Below are 20783 nucleotides of genomic sequence, written 5' to 3'. Positions count from 1 at the left end.
GATACGGGTGAATTAGGCTATAAAGGGCCGCTGGTTATGTTAAAAATTGCATTTCAAGATGCCAAAGAAATCTTCATGTTGATTTTCTGAACGTGCTTGGAATGTAAACAATTGACGTTTAGAGTTTCGCATTTCGCATGCTTTTCTCCTTATTCTAAGAATTAGCTGAGTACGTGATTAAGTGTGCATAATATATTTAATATATGTAAGTGACGACCGAGTGCAGTTCTTTGATAAAAAGCCACACTAGATAGCTTGATAAAAAAAAATAATAATAAGTGCGCAAAGCTGTCATAACTCAGTTTACCTAAGAGGGTGCATTAATAATCTACGTTTGTTTTTCTCACTGCGCTCTTAAAAGTCTGTTCTCATCTTGTCAACGCGTTTGACGGCTTGAATATCATTAGTTTTTCTTTTGAATTTGTATTTACTACTGGTAATTTTTAAAAAGTTAATAACTGGCGAACATGGCAGTGCTTTTAATATACAGATTCGGTACAACCTGATAAAATATTTATAAAATTCCAATTAACCACAACGCACCTTACTCCATATACGCTGCCTCCCAGACTTCCGAATCAGCGAGAGATTCATCACACAAAAATGGGGGTTTCTGATAGCACAAAAATTCTGCTTATTCGAATGATTTTGTTTACAATTTATGTCATTCTCGGAGCTGCTATTTTCCAAGCTATCGAGAGCAAGGAGCAAGTGCGAGAAATGGACGCTATTCGAGACACCAGGATGGAAATTTTGACAAAGTATAACATAACTGAAAGTGACGCCCGGCGATGGTCGAAAACGTTTCTCTCCACGTCGGTGGGAAATGAAGATTTCCTTCATTGGAATTACGGAAATTCATTTCTTTTTGCGATGGTGGTCCTCACAACCATAGGTAAGATTTCAGTAACTGTCGAATTCATGCGAACCGAACAAGGCTCATTTCGAACCGTTGTTTGTTAAATGTTTTAAATAGCCTGCATAAAAGTTTTTGTTCACAAATGCTTATTATTCGGTGATTAAAAAGCCAATTTTTTGAGTTTTTTCCGTTTATCTGTATTATTTTATAATGTCACTGAGATCTGTCATTTGCAACTCAAACATTAGTATATGTGAATGTTATTTTTTTCGTATACTGTTATAATTCTAAAGAATAATTTCAAACATTATACGTTCTACGTAAATTTAGTACTGAAATAAGAATTGGAGTTTAGAAAAGATATCTCAGCTTAATCTCAAATTTCAAACAAGCCCAATTAAACTTGCCGCATTTTTGGCCTCGAGTCAGCCTTATAATTGGAAAAAGATGTTTATAGAAGCGTTTTGCAACCAAGTCCAAAAAAGCGGTTATGTAGATTGCAAAGTTGGAATAAAAGGCCGAACAAACATAAGAGACGAAGCTGAGTGGCGAGAAATGCAACGGATGTAATTTTTATTTTTATGTAGCAATTCTTTTCAATACGAAGTAAACATTTTATCTCACTGATAACCCTAAATAAAAACTCTAGTTTACACTTTCCACGATGATAAATCTAACAAAAAATCTCAAACACAATAGCAAAATTCTAAGTTCGAAACTGATCCGCAAGTTATCTGCATGCTTCTGAAGATGAATCAATATAATTTGCATCTACGAATTAAAATATTTAAACCTTGATGACAATATCTCGAAATAGCTATTAAAAAAGCCCTTACTGTCAAAAATTAAGGCAAAGCAAAAGAACGCCTCATCAGTCAAATTTGTATAATGATTGATGGGCTGTTTAAATTAATAGCACAGAGAATATTTTTTCTTATTTATTTGTCTCATTCAGCAAAACGTTCTACAAAAATAACAGGTTAACAGACCGGCAGGCCCTAGAGTCTATACGCGAGAAAACGAAATCGGCGTTCATTTATTTGAACTTGTTCCTCGTTTCTTTTCAAGTAATTTCGAAACTTGGGTCAATGGTTTATTAGAAAAAGCTTTCTTTTAAAAGAAATTTGTTTTAAAAACTATGGGAAATTTTAGAAGGAAAGTTACCTCGAAAGAGTTAATAATATAAACTTTCCTCGGCACCTTATACCAGGAGGACAACAATGTCTCCAGATTAAAACCAGGCAAATAAAATTAACCTCGTCCCTCCTTTCATGCATAAATGCCCATTTTTACTATCTGTGATGCACAATTTAAAAAGGCTTCATCAACTTTGATAGAAATTGGTTTTAATATTTTATGAGGGCATAGCCCACATATATAAGTAATTCAACCACACTATAACTTATTTTGCAACTCGATTAAGGCCTGGGGCTAAATTTCTTCATAACAATTAAGGGATTGGTGTAACATATTTTTACCATTTTACAAAGCACAAAATCTGCGAAGAAGAATAGATTTTAGAGTGTTAAACGGTTTGGGAGTTTGTGTACTTTCACATGACCCAAAGGGGACACTTTTGTGATTTTTTACTATGTAAAATGGGAACACCTTTTTATTATGTTTTTGGTATAATTGGGGCGCGTACCCAGGGTCCTCTCTCGATCTTCGCTCGCGAAAGACCCCTGGTTAAGGCTGGTTACGTAGTACTCAAAATTTGGGTGCTTGACAAAATTTGCCGTTAGGTAGAGAAATTAGAGTGTACAATTGTCGCTTCCTCAAAAATGTCCCATAAATTGCACTTTTACATAGCCATGTCACCACGAATATGACATCGCATGCTGTTTATTCCCTGGGATAGTCGTACAAAGCATATCAGTGGCAGCAAACACTAGGCAAATAATTAAATTTGTGATCTCAATTGTCCAACTTGTTTGATAGGCCATGAACTTAGTTATTAGGGCCCTTAAGATTGAAGGTTTTCTCTTAAACTGTAAACGTCGGCCAACAGTTTGCTGTTCGGTGTTTGCCATATGTAAATAAATCCGGGCTTTAGATTGGGGAAACTTTTTACCTGTGCATAATGGACTGTCCCAGGGAAACAAGATGGCGGCTGCATGGAGGATTGTCAGGATTGTATCGATGCGCGCACTAATGTGGTTGGCAATTCTTGTAATCTCGCAACTGAATAAAACAAACCTCTCATTCATAGACATAACGTTTTGAAGAAAGTGCATTTGACGTTTAAACGTGGCTTTAAAGTTTTAAAAAAAGCCTCAGTCGTAATTTACTTACCTCTAGATAATGTTCTTGACGTTGAAACCTGAACCTCAAACGTCAATGGTAGGATCGGACTCACGTGACTTTTACAGGTTTGCGGTATGCGGGAAACGAGGAAAACCTCAAACTTAATTAAGGTCCCTAAATTAATGAGTTTAAGATTTGTTTGAATTAAGTGGTAAAAAAACCACTGTGAAACGCTTCTTTTCACTTGCCTTGCTTGTTTTCCAAGGTTATGGTAACATTGTGCCCAAGACTGTCCTTGGCCGTCTATTTTGTGTGGTGTATGCACTTATTGGAATTCCCGGAACTTGTTTGACACTCAAAGCCATTGGGGACAAGATCACGGAGCTTTTCACCAAATTGATTACCTTGTTCGAAAAACGCATTTTAAAGAGACCGCGCTCTCAAAATGTGGAATTGAAGGTTGCTTTAACAACAATCTTCTTGACTGTGATATTCTTACTGCCGTTGATGGCACTTGTGGTCAAGGTGAGACACGATGAGTGGTCGTACATCGAGTGTTTTTACTTTACGTTTACGACTTTGAGTACGATTGGGTTCGGCGATTATTTGCCGCAGTTCAAGGAAGATGCTGACTACATACTCGTTGTCCTGGCTTTCGTGGGTCTCGCCTTCGTGTCGAGCATTTTTTGCTCAATGAACATCGTGATGGAGCAGTATGGAGTGAGTGCACGTGTAGTGCGCTCACTTCGCGAGAAAAATACTGACAAATCTACAGATGAAAAATCCCCCGGCGATGACAATGCGCTGTTAGAAACCAAGGAAAACTTAGCGCGTAATAGTAACAACTTGATGGACGCAACGTCAGCTACTGGCAATGCCAAGGATTCGCGAAAGAGCCTTCAAGTGATAGAAGAGAACTCTCAAGTTGATTTTCCTCTTACCAGTTCAGGCAGAAACAGTTTCGCAGAAGGGGGAAAAGGGGAGAACAGAAAGCGTGAAAGCTCGATTAGTCTTGGAATTTTCACTTGCTGAACGGATGTGAGCTGCGAACGATCATAGGAACGTAGGACGATAAACGTAGGACGACATATATATGAGCGTAATCAAGCTTTTGTGGACGTGATCTAAGTTTAAGTCCAATGTTTGTGTGACCAGTCCCCGTGCGTTTTATTCTCTGCAGCATGAATGTCCGATTATTAAACTCACTGGGTTGCCTCGCTGATTGTAATTATCGATGAGTCTCCGTGGCTCATCTCGCCGGTCAAATCGTTGACGGGGCATGAATGCCAAGGACGGAATTCTCTTTAGTGATTTCGGTGGAGCGTTACTCAATCCCGGCGGATTGTCGTCACTTGCAAGTTTGTTTCGGGTTGTAATCGTCGCTAACCACATATATTTCTGGTAGGTATCGCCACTGGCAAATAAACGATTTGAAGTATTCATCTCCGTTCGTCACCAAAGGTCATAAATGAGATCCAAACATTTAGATTTTTGGTATTCATATTTTGTTTCTTTTTTATGCAGTTTCATTGGGTATAACTAAATGAAAAAGAAGAAAATTTTGAACCCAAGAGAGAAGGTGGGAAAGGGGCACGAGGGCCCATGCGAGGCACCGCCACCAGTACGATAAATGTTTGTGATTTTTTCTAATGTAAGACTGTTTCTTGTATGGTAACCAAAACAATTTTCAAAATATTAAAGAGAGCGAAAAACGAATTTTGTTCAAGTGCTACTCAAGCAATTAATTTAAGTGGCACAAACTTTGTGCAGATTCGCAGTTGTACTTAGTCTTGTCTTGCGGGGTTCGTTGCAAAATAAGTCTCGTAGAACATTTATTGAACAAGAAACGTGGCTTGTAACGAGAAAATATATTTTGTGACGCTCATTCAGTTAGCAGCCGTAGATGTAAAGAGTAAAGTTGACATTGTGTTCTAAAACCGCTGCCACAACTCTTCCCAAGCCCTCCGGCTCATACTTCTTCACCTTTCCCTCCCCCGTCCAAAATCCATGGCGATACTCTGCGATGTTTCCAGAGCAACCTGGCTAAGACAGAGTCACAGCATCAGTGCTGTGTCTGAGCCCCACAGGTCGTGATACTACAAGAAACGTCCCCATGGCAACGCTCTCAGTAGAGGAAAAAAATGACTTCCAAGTTACCAAACTGTAATCGGACTACAGTTAAACCTCTCTAATATACGAACACGGAGATAACGGAGTATATTAATCCTATCTAGCCCGGATTCAGTCTTCTCTTCTGGGGCCAGCATCTGCCTCCCCCTGCTGGCTCATTCTAAAGGTCAATTCCAATAGTATTCCAACGTTTTAATACAATAAAAGCTGGAGGTTAAATGGTACGTCCAACTATATTTCTGATGAAGTCGAGTCCACAAAGGGTTGTGCTAACGTTAAGTGCCGCCGCAACATTGACTTCATTATTTCCAAACGCTGGCCAACTTATTAAGATCCACCATTTCGGTTTTCTGGATTTTTTCCCGTTAAGTTTAAAACTGAAAGCAACTAAAATTGAATAAAAAGCAATGAAAGCCAACAAAATCACAAAAGAGTGGTTTTTATTTCAGTGTCGTAAAACCAAAACCAAAGTAATTACTCTGCCCAATCACAACAGATATAAATAGCGCAATGAACCAATCGAAACTCGAAGCAAATACATGTAACTGGCGCCAAGCGCGAGAAACACGTGCAAGCAAGCCACGATTGGTTTTGGTGAGAAAGTTGCGCGAGTTTTGCCAACCAATCACAGATCGTAGAAAAGCAAAACCAAAGCAAACGCGAATTACTTTCGACACTTAATTGAAAACCGCTCTTAAATTGTATTAAAGCATGAATGTTACATTAAAGAAAGTTGATAATTGTTTCCAAAAACAGGAATGTACCAATTTGTGAAAAAACTGTCTCTCAAAATTGGTTATCATGGTAGCATAAAATTTGATGAAAAACAGGGTAACACGTCATTTTTTTTTTCAGGTAAATTAAAAGACAACAAACTCATGACAAGAAAAAGGTTATAAACGTTCATAGTCCATCGGGGAATAATTCGCTCACTCCAACCCCTGCCGGTCTGGATAGGGTGAAAGAGTTGTTCGAAGTATGAAAGCTGTACTTAAGACATTCTCATTTACTTTTCTCTTCTCCCATTTTCTGTCTTACCTTTTACAGTTGGCTTAATCTGTAAAGCCAGCCAATAGAATTCAACACCGAAAGCTAGTACATTGAGCTTTACAGATTGTAAAACAATACTTTATCCTTCGGCCAATCTTGAACAATGCTAACAGCTGGGCTTGACAATACAGTCGCACCTAAAACAGCTTGAAAATCGTTATATGCGTCTTTTGGCATTTTTATTTGAAGTTTTATCCTCCAGGTGAGTGGAGGATTATTAACGTGAGGAGGTTTGGGTCTGAGAAATATAGAAAGGGGTTCATGTTCTTGGGGGACGTTTCCAGAGGGAAGAGGTCTTTATACAGAATTTTCCTTGCCTACTTGTATAGTCGAATTTTACCACTTTTTCCTATTTCTCAAAAGTTGCAAATTCCCTACAGCAAGTTATTTACTCAGGCGTTAAACCAAGGACTGGTGTACGAATAAATGTAATAAAACATTTGTCATCACTTATCATTTGGGGATAGGAAAGCCGATGTGAAATTCTCAAAGATCGGGAACTTCTCTAACTCATAATAAACTCACTCAGTCTAACTCTGTTAATTTAAGCGCTCGATTTTCCTTTTTTTTTTTTTTAATCCCAAATATATTCATCATATCGAACACAGAACAGATTCGTCTGAAAAAATGCATTAATTTGAACCTGAAATTCGTAAAATATCCGTTGTCGTGCAGGCTATCGCAACTTCATCGTCAATTAACGAGCAGTTGCGATTACGCCACGCTGAAACACTAGTTGACTTATTCTCTAGCGTCAAAAGAGATAAACGTTATATCTCAGCGTGTTCTTGATATTTAGAATTGCGTTAAAGATGATTTAAGTAGCTGTAACTTTCAGTGTACGAAGTATTGCCGCTGGATGTCAGCTCAGTTGCATTAACACTTGTAGCACATCCGAAATAGACTTTCAGTTCGGTTATCCTGAAAACAAATTGAAGCTTGAAAAAATGTAGAAAGTTTGTCAATAAAGCAATAGGGTCCTTCTTCTAATCCTTTGATTTAAACGTTACATTAGAAAATGCAAAAATCTCCATTGGCATACTGCTACTATTCTATTACATTTAATTAACCCGTTATCACTCAGGTTTTTTTTTTTTTTCTTTTATTATTTCTTTCTTTCTTTCTTTCTTTCTTTCTTTCTTTCTTTCTTTCTTTCTTTCTTTCTTTCTTTCTTTCTTTCTTTCTTTCTTTCTTTCTTTCTTTCTTTCCCTCTTTCTATCTATCTTTCTTTCTTTCTTTCTTTCTTTCTCTCTTTCTTTCTTTCTTTCTTTCTTTCTCTCTTTCTTTTTTCTTTCTTTCTTTCTTTCTTTCTCTTTCTTTCTTTCCTTTTTTCTTTCTTTCTTTCTTTCTTTCTCTCTTTCTTTCTTTCTTTCTTTCTCTCTTTCTTTCTTTCTTTCTTTCTGTCTCTCTCTCTTTCTTTCTTTCCTTCTTTCTTTCTTTCTTTCTTTCTCTCTTTCTTTCTTTCTTTCTTTCTCTCTTTCTTTCTTTCTTTCTTTCTGTCTCTCTCTCTTTCTTTCTTTCTTTCTTTCTTTCTTTCTTTCTTTCTCTCTTCTTTCTTTCTTTCTTTCTTTCTTTCTTTCTTTCTTTCTTTCTTTCTTTCTTTCTTTCTTTCCCTCTTTCTATCTATCTTTCTTTCTTTCTTTCTTTCTTTCTTTCTCTCTTTCTTTCTTTCTTTCTTTCTTTCTCTCTTTCTTTTTTCTTTCTTTCTTTCTTTCTTTCTCTTTCTTTCTTTCCTTCTTTCTTTCTTTCTTTCTTTCTTTCTCTCTTTCTTTCTTTCTTTCTTTCTCTCTTTCTTTCTTTCTTTCTTTCTGTCTCTCTCTCTTTCTTTCTTTCCTTCTTTCTTTCTTTCTTTCTTTCTTTCTCTCTTTCTTTCTTTCTTTCTTTCTCTCTTTCTTTCTTTCTTTCTTTCTGTCTCTCTCTCTTTCTTTCTTTCTTTCTTTCTTTCTTTCTCTCTTCTTTCTTTCTTTCTTTCTTTCTTTCTTTCTTTCTTTCTTTCTTTCTTTCTTTCTTTCTTTCTTTCTTTCTTTCTTTCTTTCTTTCTTTCTTTCTTTCTTTCTTTCTTTCTTTCTTTCTTTCTTTCTTTCTTTCTTTCTTTCTTTCTTTCTTTCTTTCTTTCTTTCTTTCTTTCTTTCTTTCTTTCTTTCTTTCTTTCTTTCTTTCTTTCTTTCTTTCTTTCTTTCTTTCTTTCTTTCTTTCTTTCTTTCTTTCTTTCTTTCTTTCTTTCTTTCTTTCTTTCTTTCTTTCTTTCTTTCTTTCTTTCTTTCTTTCTTTCTTTCTTTCTTTCTTTCTTTCTTTCTTTCTTTCTTTCTTTCTTTCTTTCTTTCTTTCTTTTTACCTATCAGACGACCGGCGTCGTAGATGACAGGATGTTAGTACACTGAGATCCTCAGTATAATGCTCAGTATCCATATGCAAATTTCTCTCTCGTGTTCTTCTTACAGTGCGACTTCTAGAGAACTTTAGTTATTAAAATCTTCTCCTTCTCTTCGGTGCTAAGTTTGAAAAATCTTTGCAGTTGACTTTTTGCCGGAAAGCCATTCTTCCCGCCTTCTAAAGAGTCTTTTGAGTCCTAACCTCATGAAACAAGGAGGTTTTTCCATTGCGAATGCAAAGCTGTGTTACCACCTGAATGATTCCTGTGTCCATTGTCTCACGAGTTTATTCTATTTAGATTCAGAAGAATTTTATTTTTTATCGCCATCTCCTAAGCAAATGATCTGAAAGTTGGCTTGGCCCTTCACAGATTACAGCTATAATGGTAACGATTATTTAACTGACATACAGCTAAATTTGATCTCGTGGAGTTAGTGAAACAGGCATATACCCACAAAAAGAAACTCCAAGTTCTCCTGACAAAAGTCGAACCTATTACCTTCCAGGAGGGAGAGGTCAACTCGTGGGCTCGGCTGTCCGGATGATACGGGCCATCGTGACGTCACTTCCTGTGAAGCGCGGGATTTTGTCCAGTTTCGAAAATGGCGCTGGTGATTTTGTTGCATCAAACGACTTTTTTTTCCGGTCAGGCTCCGGATGGGGTTGTTTACTTGCTGAGTAGACTTGTAATCTTCTTTTCTCAATATAGGTAAGTGTTCATTTATTTTCAACCATGAATTATGCTGAAAATATTGCAGTCAAGAGTTACGTGTACTTGCGCTGATCGGAAAAGCTGAGATTGTCCGCGCCAGAAAAATTACATCTTATTAATTACACAAAGTACTGGTGAAACTGACATTTGGCTCGGGACGAGGTCCAATCTTAGTGCAAACGTTCCAGTTGAGATTATAGGTCATATTCAACTGTAAAAATGATCACTGCGTTTGTTTCGCCGAGTGAAAAAACAGTGAAAATTATAAGTTTGTGTTTATGCTGAAACTTGACCTAAATTTATAGAATTTGCCTCTAACATTATTAAAATGATTGATAGATACAAGTGATCATTCGGAGGAGTTTATTTTATTTTATCCATGCCATTTAACCTTTGTAAAGAAGACTTTTGCCGAGCAACCTAGAATTTTGAAAAAGCTTGCAAAATTAGCGGACACCCGAGGAAACGGACTTTCTTTTGAACTGATAATTACTTTTTGCGAGAAATTTCTCGAAATTTCAACCAAATCGCGTACTCCTTACTCAGTTTTCTGCCCAAACATATTCACAATATCTTTAGCTTTCTCTAGATCTCTGATACGGAGACATCTTGTCATAGAAATAAACTTATCACCTGAAATGATCCACAAAACAAATGAGCAAGGAGACGATAAATGCTGTGTTTCAGTTAATTTACATTAGTAAGATGATGAAAAAGTAGAAGTTGAGTTAAACTTAAGTACTAGTCCAGTGAGTAATTGAACCCTCCTTATGTATTCCAAATCTGTGAGTGAAAAACTTGTGCATTGCCCATAGAATTTTGATGTTTACATACAGAATGTTTGGACTATTTTTCCTTGAAGCTGGCGCCTTGCAAGGAAAGACTTGTCATATTTTCCCTTTTTTGTGAGATAATTAAACAAAAAAAGCAAACCCCATTGCCCATTAACAATTACCAACTGACAAGTTACTCAGTACTGAAGGGTGCTTTGCAACGTAGCTTTTCCGATAGCTTGAGAAAAAATGTTTTCGCCTTTCTTTTCGCGAGCGCTCGACCAGACAGTACCGGAGAAATGCGTTTAAACCCACTGATCATTTTTATTTTATTAAGTTGTTAGATAATTGTTTTTAATGGCCAATCGAAATCTCTTAACCACAGTAAGATCTCACTTTTCCCTCCTTGTTAAATTCTTTTGGATTCTCAAGCTATCTTTCTTCAAAGATGCGCAGGCCGTCACTGTTTTGCCGCATTTGCTATCAACCAGTGTCAAACTTTTGCGTATTTTCATACTTAAAATATTAACTTCGTGAGCGATGATGCTGTTTTCATGTATTTCTCGCAAAAATTTCTCGCAAAAAGTAATACATAGCAATGATTCTTTGATATCCTTGCGTAGAATTATTTGACTGATCATCCGAGAAAAAATTTTGGCGAGGTTGTAGTTTATCAATCATTTAAACTCCTCGGGATTTACAGGAAGTGACGTCACGATGGCCCGCATCATCCGGACAAGCAATCCGATTGCGAAAACCCGAAGTTAAACCTCTCCCTTCTGTTACCTTTATATTACTAGTTGTCCGATTCTCTACCGCTGAACTACAGTAGACTCGTGGAAGGAACTCCCATTAAACTTGGCTCATTTAAGCAAAGGGGAGTTTTGTGTTTTCTGAATTCACAGGAGGCTGATTTGAAATGGTCATTTTCGCCACAATTGCGTACATTAGCAATCTTGTGGTACATTTAGGGTCTTGGGTCCGGTTCTATAAAGCATATCAAGATATGTGGGTATTTTATATAGTCGCTTAGTGCCTTCAGAAGCATTTTTGTCGTGCTCTGGTTGTTCCCTATCTTCAGTTTAGAGAGCCAATAACTATAGAACTCGAGAAAACCCCTCGAAACGCTGAGAATGGTCTCCAATCTTTCTTACGATACTTTATACAACTCGGCCTTCTAAATATTTTACTTTCCTCCCCACCCCCCCCCCCCCTCCACCCCTCCTTCCCCGAAAAAAAACCTTTAATTCTACCAGGTAAGGATCGCACGACTTCATGATCTCACTTAAAAACTGGCCGCACAAATTTTGTTTTCAAAGTTTCTTCATGTGTTTGTTTGTTTGTTTGTTTGTTTTTTGCAATTCATGTAGTATTAGTAACATACACTCGATTGCAAAAACGTTGACACCTAAAAAGCATAAACCATGAACTATGCGACCCAACGCACTTGTGGGTAGCGCTTAAAAATTGGCCCTTGTTGGCTAACTTGACACTTTAAGGATAGCTTGGACAGTTTCCATCATTCACCACGTGCAACTAATTTTGGTTATAAACCGTCGCACTGAGAATAGAATATTATGCAAATAAATTTAGTACACTTATACCCATAAGGACATTGGGTCTCATCGTTCACGGTTTATGATTTTTAGGTGTTAACGTTTTTGTAATCGAGTGTATATAATACGATGACTCATCAACAAAGCGTGAGAAAACTGGTAATGTTTAAAAACCGCCTGAAAAAAACCCAGTTCATATCATCACTTTTAAAAACATCAAGGTTTTCGAATTTTTAAGTTACTAGTAATCGATTCTATCCTTACTTGATGTTACATTTAAGCTATCTGATACCAGTTAATTCACTCGTTTTTTCACACAAGACAACAGGGATTTGAAACGTGAAGATCCCTGTCCACGAGTCTTAAATAATGCAAACTTCGCTTGACAGTAGAGTGTTGTTCACCATAATTGTTTTTTAAAATGTTTAGCGCCTTTAAGAAGCAATTCTTAGCTAGAACGTGCTGCCCAAGGGACCTGTACACAATTCCTAAGTTATGATAACTTACCGCTACATCACTATGTTGATCACCGTAAATCGCTCTTCTGATGTTCAGTGCTTTCTCATGGTGTTCTTTAGCTTGGTTGTGCTGTCCAAGATCATCGTAGACAACTCCTAAGTTATTATAACTTGTCGCTACATGACCATGTTGCTCACCGTAAATCGCTCTTTTGATGTTCAGTGCTTTCTCATGGTGTTCTTGAGCTTGGCAGTGCTGTCCAAGATTTCTGTAGACGATTCCTAAGTTACTATAACTTGCTGCTACATCACTATGTTGCTCACCGTAAATTGCTCTTCTGATGTTCAGTGCTTTCTCATGGTGTTCTTTAGCTTGGCTGTGCTGTCCAAGCTTTTGGAAGACATTTCCTAAGTTATTATAACTCGCCGCTACACCACTATGTTGCTCACCGTAAATCGCTCTTCTGATATTCAGTGCTTTCTCATAGTGTTCTTTAGCTTGGTTGTGCTTTCCAAGATCAGCGTAGACAACTCCTAAGTTATTATAACTTGTCGCTACATCACCATGTTGCTCACCGTAAATCGCTCTTTCGATGTTCAGTGCTTTCTCATGGTGTTCTTGAGCTTGGCAGTGCTGTCCAAGATCTCTGTAGACGATTCCTAAGTTATTATAACTTGCCGCTACGTCACTATGTTGCTCACCGTAAATCGTTCTTCTGATGTTCAGTGCTTTCTCATGGTGTTCTTTCGCTTGGCAATGCTGTCCGAGGTCATGGTAAACGTTTCCTAATCTTGATTGACAACTCGCGACATCTTGGTGGTTTTCATTGTAAATTTCAGCGTGGATTGTTGCAGCCTGTTTATAATATGATAGTGATAATTCATGTTTGCAGTGTAAGGACATTACGTCACCGTGTTCAGAGAAAACCTTTGCTTTTAACAAATTGCCTGCTTGTGTGCTGCTGATGTACTTAAGAAGTTCAAGAGCTGACGTGGAAAATAGCATTGAATCAGATGGATTACTAAGGAGCCGAGAAACCTTAGCTGATGAGCAAAGCCACGAAACTACATCGCCAGTGGTGTTTAATGCTGGAGATTGCTTTGGTAATATCTCCTCTAGTTTAAATCTAGTGGTTAAAATTTCATGTATCGCTTGGCAGTGAGTCGTAACAGCGCGTAACTTCACGCACACATCACCACTTGAAAACAATAGGTCACTCTCGGTTTCTATTAAAGAATGAAAAATTCTAATCGCTAGTAATATACACTGAATTCCATCTGTTTGATGAAGATAAGACGCTAAAACAGTCTTGAGCAGATCGTGGACAATGTTATGTACTCTTACATAAGCAGGTTCTCCGTGTTTGTTGTACGAACATGTAACCAAGGAAGATTTTAAAATTTTCGCCCTGATCAAATCTTCAGTTTGCCCTGCTACGCGAAATTTTACGAAGTTTATAGCGGCTTCAAGTGGAAGAGAATCGGATGCACACAGTGAAAACAAACAAAATACCTGACGGAGAACTTCATCGCTTTCTGTAGCTTTATCGATCGCAACTTTGATGGCAGTAGTCATTGTTTTCGAATAAGCCAAGTTCTGCTTTGCAAGTGGTTCTTCTGTTGCTTCACGTTTGCCTTGGTAAAATGTTTCAAGAAAACATGTCCAGCTGAAGTTCGGAGAACCAGTAGTCACAACTGTTTGCACGTAAAATGCGGCAGCTGCCAAGGCAAGTGGCTGGTATTCGAGGACTTCAGCAACCTTTTCGGCCTGTTCTTGATTTGAAATTCTCGCTATCTGTTTTAACAGCGCTACTGCATCATCAGGTTGCAATCCTCCACTGAGAGACTCGTGGTATGTAAGAGGAGCATTGGAGGGTATTGAGCTGCTATCTTGACTAGTAATCAATACCTGCCCATTTCCCCATTCTTTGCTGCCGGTCGGCGGTAGGTGGCTTCGAACCAAGGACAAGTCAACAACATTATCAGCAATTATCAACCAGTTGTAGTACTCTTTAATCTGAGGGAGAATTAAACGCGTCATGTGCTGAATTCTCTCCTTCGGCTCGTTTTCTTTCGAGGTTGCCAGGTTGGTCAAAGTGTATTCTGTTATTTTTAACACTGTAGCCAGTGTCATGTAGGAGTCAGCTAGTGTTTCAAGGGTTTCTGCATTGAGCGTTGCAACAAATGTTAGCCCTTTATTTTGACGTGATCTTTTGTCAAAGACCTCTTGTCCAATCTGTCGAGCGATTTGACTTTTTCCGCAACCCGGATTTCCGGATAAATAAATGGTGCTGATGGCTTCGTTGCTCCCAGTTTCAAGATCTTCCATTTTCTGCATGATTCGTGTGACATCATTTGCACGTCTGATGATTTCATGCGAAGGCTTGAACGTGAGATTACAAAACGACTGGACTTTGGAATTGATCTCCTGGGTTAAGGTTTCAACCTCTTGTTCTTTGGTCTGTAAATCTCGTTTCGCTTGTTTCAAGTCAGCTTTCAGATTATCAGCCTGCATCTTTAATACTGTAACTTCCGCCGTGGGAAAGCTTGCTTGATTTTTAATGGCTTTGATGTTACTTGCGATAACTGCTAACTTGAGAGAGCTGAAGACAGCTAACAGTTTTGCCACACAATTATGGAATTCAGCATCAGTTAGTTCAGCCTCAGTGATATGAGCAATATCGTTTCGAGCTTGACGCAGATCATCGACATCTTTGCGGACGGTTGGACCAAGGGTGGTGCCAATGCTGTCTGAGTACAATATCGCAAAAAAAAGACAACTACAGTCCCACTCTGCCGTGTTTCCATTTTGTACTGTTGCCAGATATCGCGCATTTTTTACGTGACTTCGCCGGCTTTCATTGTTGTAGAAATCTCGGCCATTCTGTAGAGTCTCTTTCCATTCCCCAAGACCAGTTGTCGTGTAACGGAAATCCCATTCTTGTTTGAAGACTTTTCGCAGTCCTTCCGGAACCAAGTTAAAGATGATATAACATATTCGAAAATAGTTCAACTGCTCAGAAGTGTACTCCATTGGCGACAATTCTGTAATGGTAAGATTACTCAGACTCAGAACCGGCTAAAGAAAAAACAAAAGTTTAAATATAATGTCAAAGACAACTGAAATGACAAAAAAACCTATTAAAAATAAGCAGTAATTTGTAAAGTCAGTCAACCATTTACTCTTTCGCTAAATTTGAGTTTTGATCAATTGGGAGAAAGTCACTATCTGTCGCTATCAGATCGGTGTAGGTCTACTAGCAGTTGTATTTTGGCCATATGTCCTAATACCAATACACTTATGTTATTCGGGAATGTAAAATTATTTAATAATCAGATATAACACTGCTTTTAAAAGTATCTTTTACTTAACTATACACAATATGTTTTTAGATTTTAAGTACTTTCTCTATCGATATTTCCCTTTCTTATTGCTTGTAGTGCGTTTTTGAATATAATGAATATATCATTAGTTGTTATTAATTTCTTATATCTTCAGATCGGTGTAGGTCTACTTGCAGTTGTATTTTGGCTATGGTAGAAAAAAAAAGGGAAACATTTCTACACATTATATTCAGCGCTGGCATACTAACACTCATCGAAAAACAGGAGCAGAAATCGACTTTCAGTCGCAAAATGCATACATAATTAATGTTTGAGGCCGCTGTGCGGAAATCGTGCCCAAACAAGGATTTACTTTAGAAAAAATCTGCTAAACTTTTTCCAATGGAATGAAGAAGGCAGGCAGATTATTCTCTTTGCTGGCTCAAGGCAGTTGTAAACACGCTCATACAGCAAAAGAGCCTCACAACTTCCAACAAACTCTCAGCTTGTTGGCGTAATTGCTTGTGATTTATCATACCGCAGAAAGACCATCAACGCAACTGGTAAGTATGCTCCAACTTACTCTTTTAAAGTTTCTTTTAAAATGTAGTTGGACTTGTTGATCCTTGGCTCCAACACTGTCAAAACTTGCAAACTTCAGGAACAGAAACCGAAAGAGGCAAAATTTACATAGACGCATGACGCAGACTTTCAGTGCTTCAGTTCATTTTTGACAGTAAGTTCCTGCGGTAGTCCTCAAAGCTCATTGGCCGATCGTCTAATACACTTTGTGCACTAGACCAATTGGGCTCAAAACTCGTCAAGAAACTGTTTCCTTCGAAGTAACTTCATTATTTTCACTGGGAATTTAAATAACCACTGGATAATTCGTAATGCACAAGGGCCCACCAGCTTCTATTTTAATCTCAATAGGCCTGATCACAGTTTTCGACGCCATTTTGACGGGTAGGCAAACAGGCTTGAAATAACAGTGTTTGTATGGAAATCCGATGTCAAATAATTTTCATAAAACATCGCTTCTGAAAAATTCATGAATTGGAAACTTTTGTCACAAGGAAAAAGATTTTAAGGAGAAAATTGGAGGGATGTAGCTGTGACAGAAAGCGTCCAGTCGTGTTTTGAACTTTCCATACATTTCCCTGTATTTTTTCCCGCGAACTATTTTTAGTAGCAGTTCACACCTGGTTCGCTATACAGACAAATGTATGGCAGATGTATGATACATGACAGATCGCGTGCAGACGAACACACAAACAGTTCACTGCAGATGTTAACTACTTGAGGGCTTCAGATATTCCAAGAATCCTCTATGCTATGTTTAGCAGACGTTAATCTACTTTAAGGTTACCGGATACCTTTGCGGGTGTCCTTTGCGAAAAAAAATATTTGTGCGCTGTCTTAAAAGCAACAACCATAAACTATATATCAGTACAAAACTAATGAAATGTACTATCCGGTAAAAATTATTTCGCTTTGATTTTTTCTAGCCGTAAGGAGAGTGCGTCCCAAAAGCCCAAAACGACCGATGTCTCTTTTAGCGAATTTATCGGGCATGGAATTCGACCGCAGAATCAAAACTACTGCATCATATCAATCACAAGGCATTAATCTTCAAAACTGTGTGAGGCTTTTTCGATATTCCTATTGGTTGCTTCGCAATTTTACTGTCAATTTTGACGATCAAAAACTCACCGATACGTTTTACGACGAAGGCCATTGCGCGGGGAAGATCAATTATACAAAACGGAAATCCCTCACACTATTTTGCTCGGTGTCTTGAGAATCTTCGGGCTAAATTTCAAGGCAATCCGCAAATCCTTGTATCGTATAAATTACTTGAAAGGAAGCACACTCGCGTAAAAACGAAGTAGGTTTATTTCGCTTCTAAAGGTTTACAAATATTTCACGCCCTTGTTGCGCCATATGTCAACACTGTGGATGCCGCAGACGTCGAAAGCCAATAGAATTACAGGAGACCTACTGCTGAGTCCCCTGAGATTACTGGTGTCGCGTCGGAAAAGTTGAGTGCGTGACTGCAGTTGTATTACCAGTCAGAATTTCTCGGAATGCTGCGCAGAAAAAATTCTTTGAAGAAAAGGAAAACTGCAGTGGCCCCGACGGTGAGCCCCATCGATCCGAAAGAACAGCTGCAGGCAGAAATGCGGTCACTGGGGTACGTTGAAGGACTATTTATATATACCATTATCCATGCGAATAAATTGCCGTCGCAAGCTTGCAGTTCAATATCCGAGTTTTTCTGCTTTGCAGGTTTGATGGAGATATTTTCAACCGCAACCTGGAGGCCAGCGTCGGCGCACTATATGGGGAGGGAATGGGCCTCAAAGAACTCGATATATCGATTATTGTAACTGGGCTTATGCGCTACGCGCTTATGCGGTTTCGGCAAGAGTTTTTCACCATTCTTCATCGGAAACTTTCTTCTTCTTTTTCTAGGACCAGTTTTCTTGAGTTCTTTGTTTTCAACCACGGACTCTTTTCTTTCTTATATTTCGCCTTTTCTCAGCTTGCAGATTCTCCTTTTTCCAAATAAGAGAAGTTACGTTTATGTAGAAAATAATTCGAAATATTGTTAGTTGCCGGTCATGGCTCTAAAAAAGTACGTATCTTTAAAGCGCGTTTCTCCAGTACAACAAGACAAATATTTCGTTATCAAGGACCGAATAGCTCAGTACAAGAGCACTAATCACAATGTTTAGTTAAGGTTACCGGATACCTTTGAAAGTCGTTTTTTTACCAAAAAAAAATTTTGAGGCCAAATTAAACATTTCTAGTCTCGCTTCATTTCAAAAAAATATATATATTACAAATCTTGAGGCGTGCGCGAATTATCAACAAGAAAATTTTTTTAAATGAAATTCTGTCACCCACCAGAGTGCTATAAGCCAATTAAAATTTGTCAGCGTCAGGGTTTCCCGTGATGTTTTTCGCAGTAAAACATCCGGAGTCGTTCATTTCAAGTCGCCTCTCTTCCTTTTGTTTACGTTTGCAACTTGTGATTTATTCACACCAAGTTTTCGCTTGTGTTCATTTTGCGTATCGTGTATAAAGAAACTTTATAATCTACTCCAACACCATTTTTTGGTTTTCTTTCTTTGTTTTCCAACTGAACAACCTGAGATACCACCAGAATGCGAAAGTGTGTTTATTAGGGAGGGTAAATGATACTTTTGGTGGTGAGTAAAGGTTAAGTAGGATAAAAAGTCAAGTATCTCGGCACAAAGTAAAGGAATATCTTGCAAACTATTGAAATATTTTATAACAGCTTTGGTCCGTTAAGAATAAACTAGGGTAGAAAAATATTCTTATTCGCTCTCCCCCCCCCCCCCCCCACTCCCCCCACCTCTCTTCTCTTATAAATAAACAGTTATGAAAGGGGCAGCAATCATTAAGTGATTTTTCTTGACACTTTCAGCGTTCTTTTGCCAAAGCCATGGACGGAATTGAATGGTATGGTAGAGGCTAGGAATTAATGGGCTATTCTGTGATGTGCAAGGAACATCTGCTTTTTGAAAATACAAAATCCGAGCTGCTCTCACTGCAGAAAACTCTGTCTTATTTCCGCTTGGTCACCGAAAATTGTAGCATGCGAACAGCAGACGTATTTCCGATCAAGATATAAATACCTCAGGAGATGGTGCCATTTGACATAGCCAATCATTTTTTATCGTGTAGTGACAGATGCATGTCAACTATAATTATAAGTAGAAACAACAACTCCCAGAATCGTGGTGGGAAAATAACTAAACAATTGAAGCAATTTGCCATAATCTCGCTTTTAAAGCTTTCGCTTTTTCCTTGATAAGCCCATACAGCCCTGCGTTTCGAATAAGGAACGCTATCCGCCACTGTCAGTAACGAGTTCTTTCTTCGTGTGCTGCGCATGCACAAATAGAACAGCTGTTTGTGCCTTTAAAATCATTATTTTTTCCTTTGCATAAAAATTGAAACTCAAGAACAGAGAGGTCATTAAAACCTCTTTAACTGCAGTCATTTCCCTTTTTTTTTTTTTTAATTTCAAATGTCCACCACTTAAAAGGGGATTTTTGAGGAATGCATAAGTTACACCACGCCATTCCATACCATACCGTAATGTTTATTTATACACAACAGCTTGCGGGGTCATGTTTGAACTTAAAAAAAAAAAAAACAATCTTCGCATTTTAGAGAACCATAGATCTACGCTACTTTCTCACGACTTGGCCGCCTATTGTAACACAGACAATGGAAGGTGCTTGGAAATGGCGACCAATTCACGTGAAATAAAAGAGCTCATTGCAGTAAGAAAGAAAAAACAAGTTTGGTTCGAAGTCTCAAGTTATTTAACGTATATTGCATGAAGAAACGCGATTTCCATTGTTGGAAAGGAAACTAGCAGAGCGTGTAAAAGGAGAAAATGCATAACTTAAACATAACAAACCTTCAGTCGAAACATTTCCTTTCCTTCCTTTCCACGAACAGATGTGTCGAGTTCTGGTTCTCGTGTGACATAATTGAGCCTATGTGTGGTTATTTGCCACGCAATATTCGGTTAAATTGTCAGCTCAGTCGTCGTTTGATATCAAGAGTTCGTACCGTCCTAGCGGAGCGGTTCGAGCGTGAGGGCCGAACGAATGTCACACGGGTTTAACCACGCAAGAATCCAAATGGGAGAGGAACAAACGTCAGAGGATCTTAATCCTGAATAGTTAAGTTCCATTCGATTATAGCACACATTTGGGAACATGTTTCATCTGACTGTCAAAGAGTATCTTTCGGTGGCCGTATTATGCCACGGAACCGTCGACACTTTGATGGCACAAATACCGTTGGTCCATATTTTCAAGGCTAAATACGAAGTAAATCTTACATGATCTACTTACTCTCTTCCAACAGCTGTCGAATTGTTGCGCCCTCCTTGCTCTTGAAGCTAGCTAGATCCCTACCCGTCTTCTTCTTCTTCTTCTTCTTCTTGTAAGTGTAATATGCAAGCGAAGCGTCATTTGATCTTCTCACATGACACATTCAATAGCGCGTAACTGATGTAAACAGACTCAAAGGTCAACCACTACTTCAGCGATCGGGTTTTTCCAAGAATCCTATTTGCTTTATTTAGCAGAATTTTGGGTTTAGTTAACCAAACCGTCGGACATTCTGACTAGTTCTGTAACACTGAGCTATGAGGTCTTTAGAAAAGATCTCATGATTTACAGCTTACATGTAAAATATACGCTGGTTCAAAGGAGGAGATATCAGGTATCCCATGAGGCTCCGCGAAAAATTATC

General features: G+C 38.3%; 2 protein-coding genes across 3 annotated transcripts; one reads left to right on the top strand and one right to left on the bottom strand.

Annotated features, from left to right (window-relative positions):
* The first annotated feature begins 472 nt into the window (after positions 1 to 472).
* LOC146480991 (potassium channel, subfamily K, member 16-like) lies at positions 473 to 5036 on the top strand. The gene is made up of 2 exons (XM_085108567.1): positions 473 to 895; positions 3369 to 5036. Exons 1-2 carry the CDS (start codon positions 604 to 606, stop codon positions 4133 to 4135), a joined length of 1059 nt encoding a protein of 352 aa, XP_084964693.1. The 5' UTR covers positions 473 to 603; the 3' UTR covers positions 4136 to 5036.
* A 6809-nt stretch (positions 5037 to 11845) lies between these two features.
* On the bottom strand, positions 11846 to 20512 carry LOC146480990 (uncharacterized). Of its 2 annotated transcripts, none has more exons than XM_085108681.1 (2): positions 20381 to 20512; positions 11846 to 15234 (listed from the first exon to the last, which is right to left on the bottom strand). In XM_085108681.1, exon 2 carries the CDS (start codon positions 15187 to 15189, stop codon positions 12010 to 12012), a length of 3180 nt encoding a protein of 1059 aa, XP_084964807.1. In that variant the 5' UTR covers positions 15190 to 15234; positions 20381 to 20512; the 3' UTR covers positions 11846 to 12009. The 2 variants fall into 2 exon arrangements, with proteins under 2 accessions (XP_084964807.1, XP_084964806.1); XM_085108680.1 differs by having other exon boundaries at positions 11846 to 15200; positions 20381 to 20510.
* Positions 20513 to 20783: the final 271 nt, after the last annotated feature.

The sequence above is a fragment of the Pavona decussata genome, unplaced genomic scaffold, assembly GCF_977016875.1.
Source record: "Pavona decussata unplaced genomic scaffold, jaPavDecu1.1 SCAFFOLD_51, whole genome shotgun sequence".
Lineage (NCBI taxonomy): Eukaryota > Metazoa > Cnidaria > Anthozoa > Scleractinia > Agariciidae > Pavona > Pavona decussata.
The sequence above is the reverse complement of the archived record's forward strand: the minus strand, read 5'-3'. Positions and strand labels throughout refer to the sequence as shown.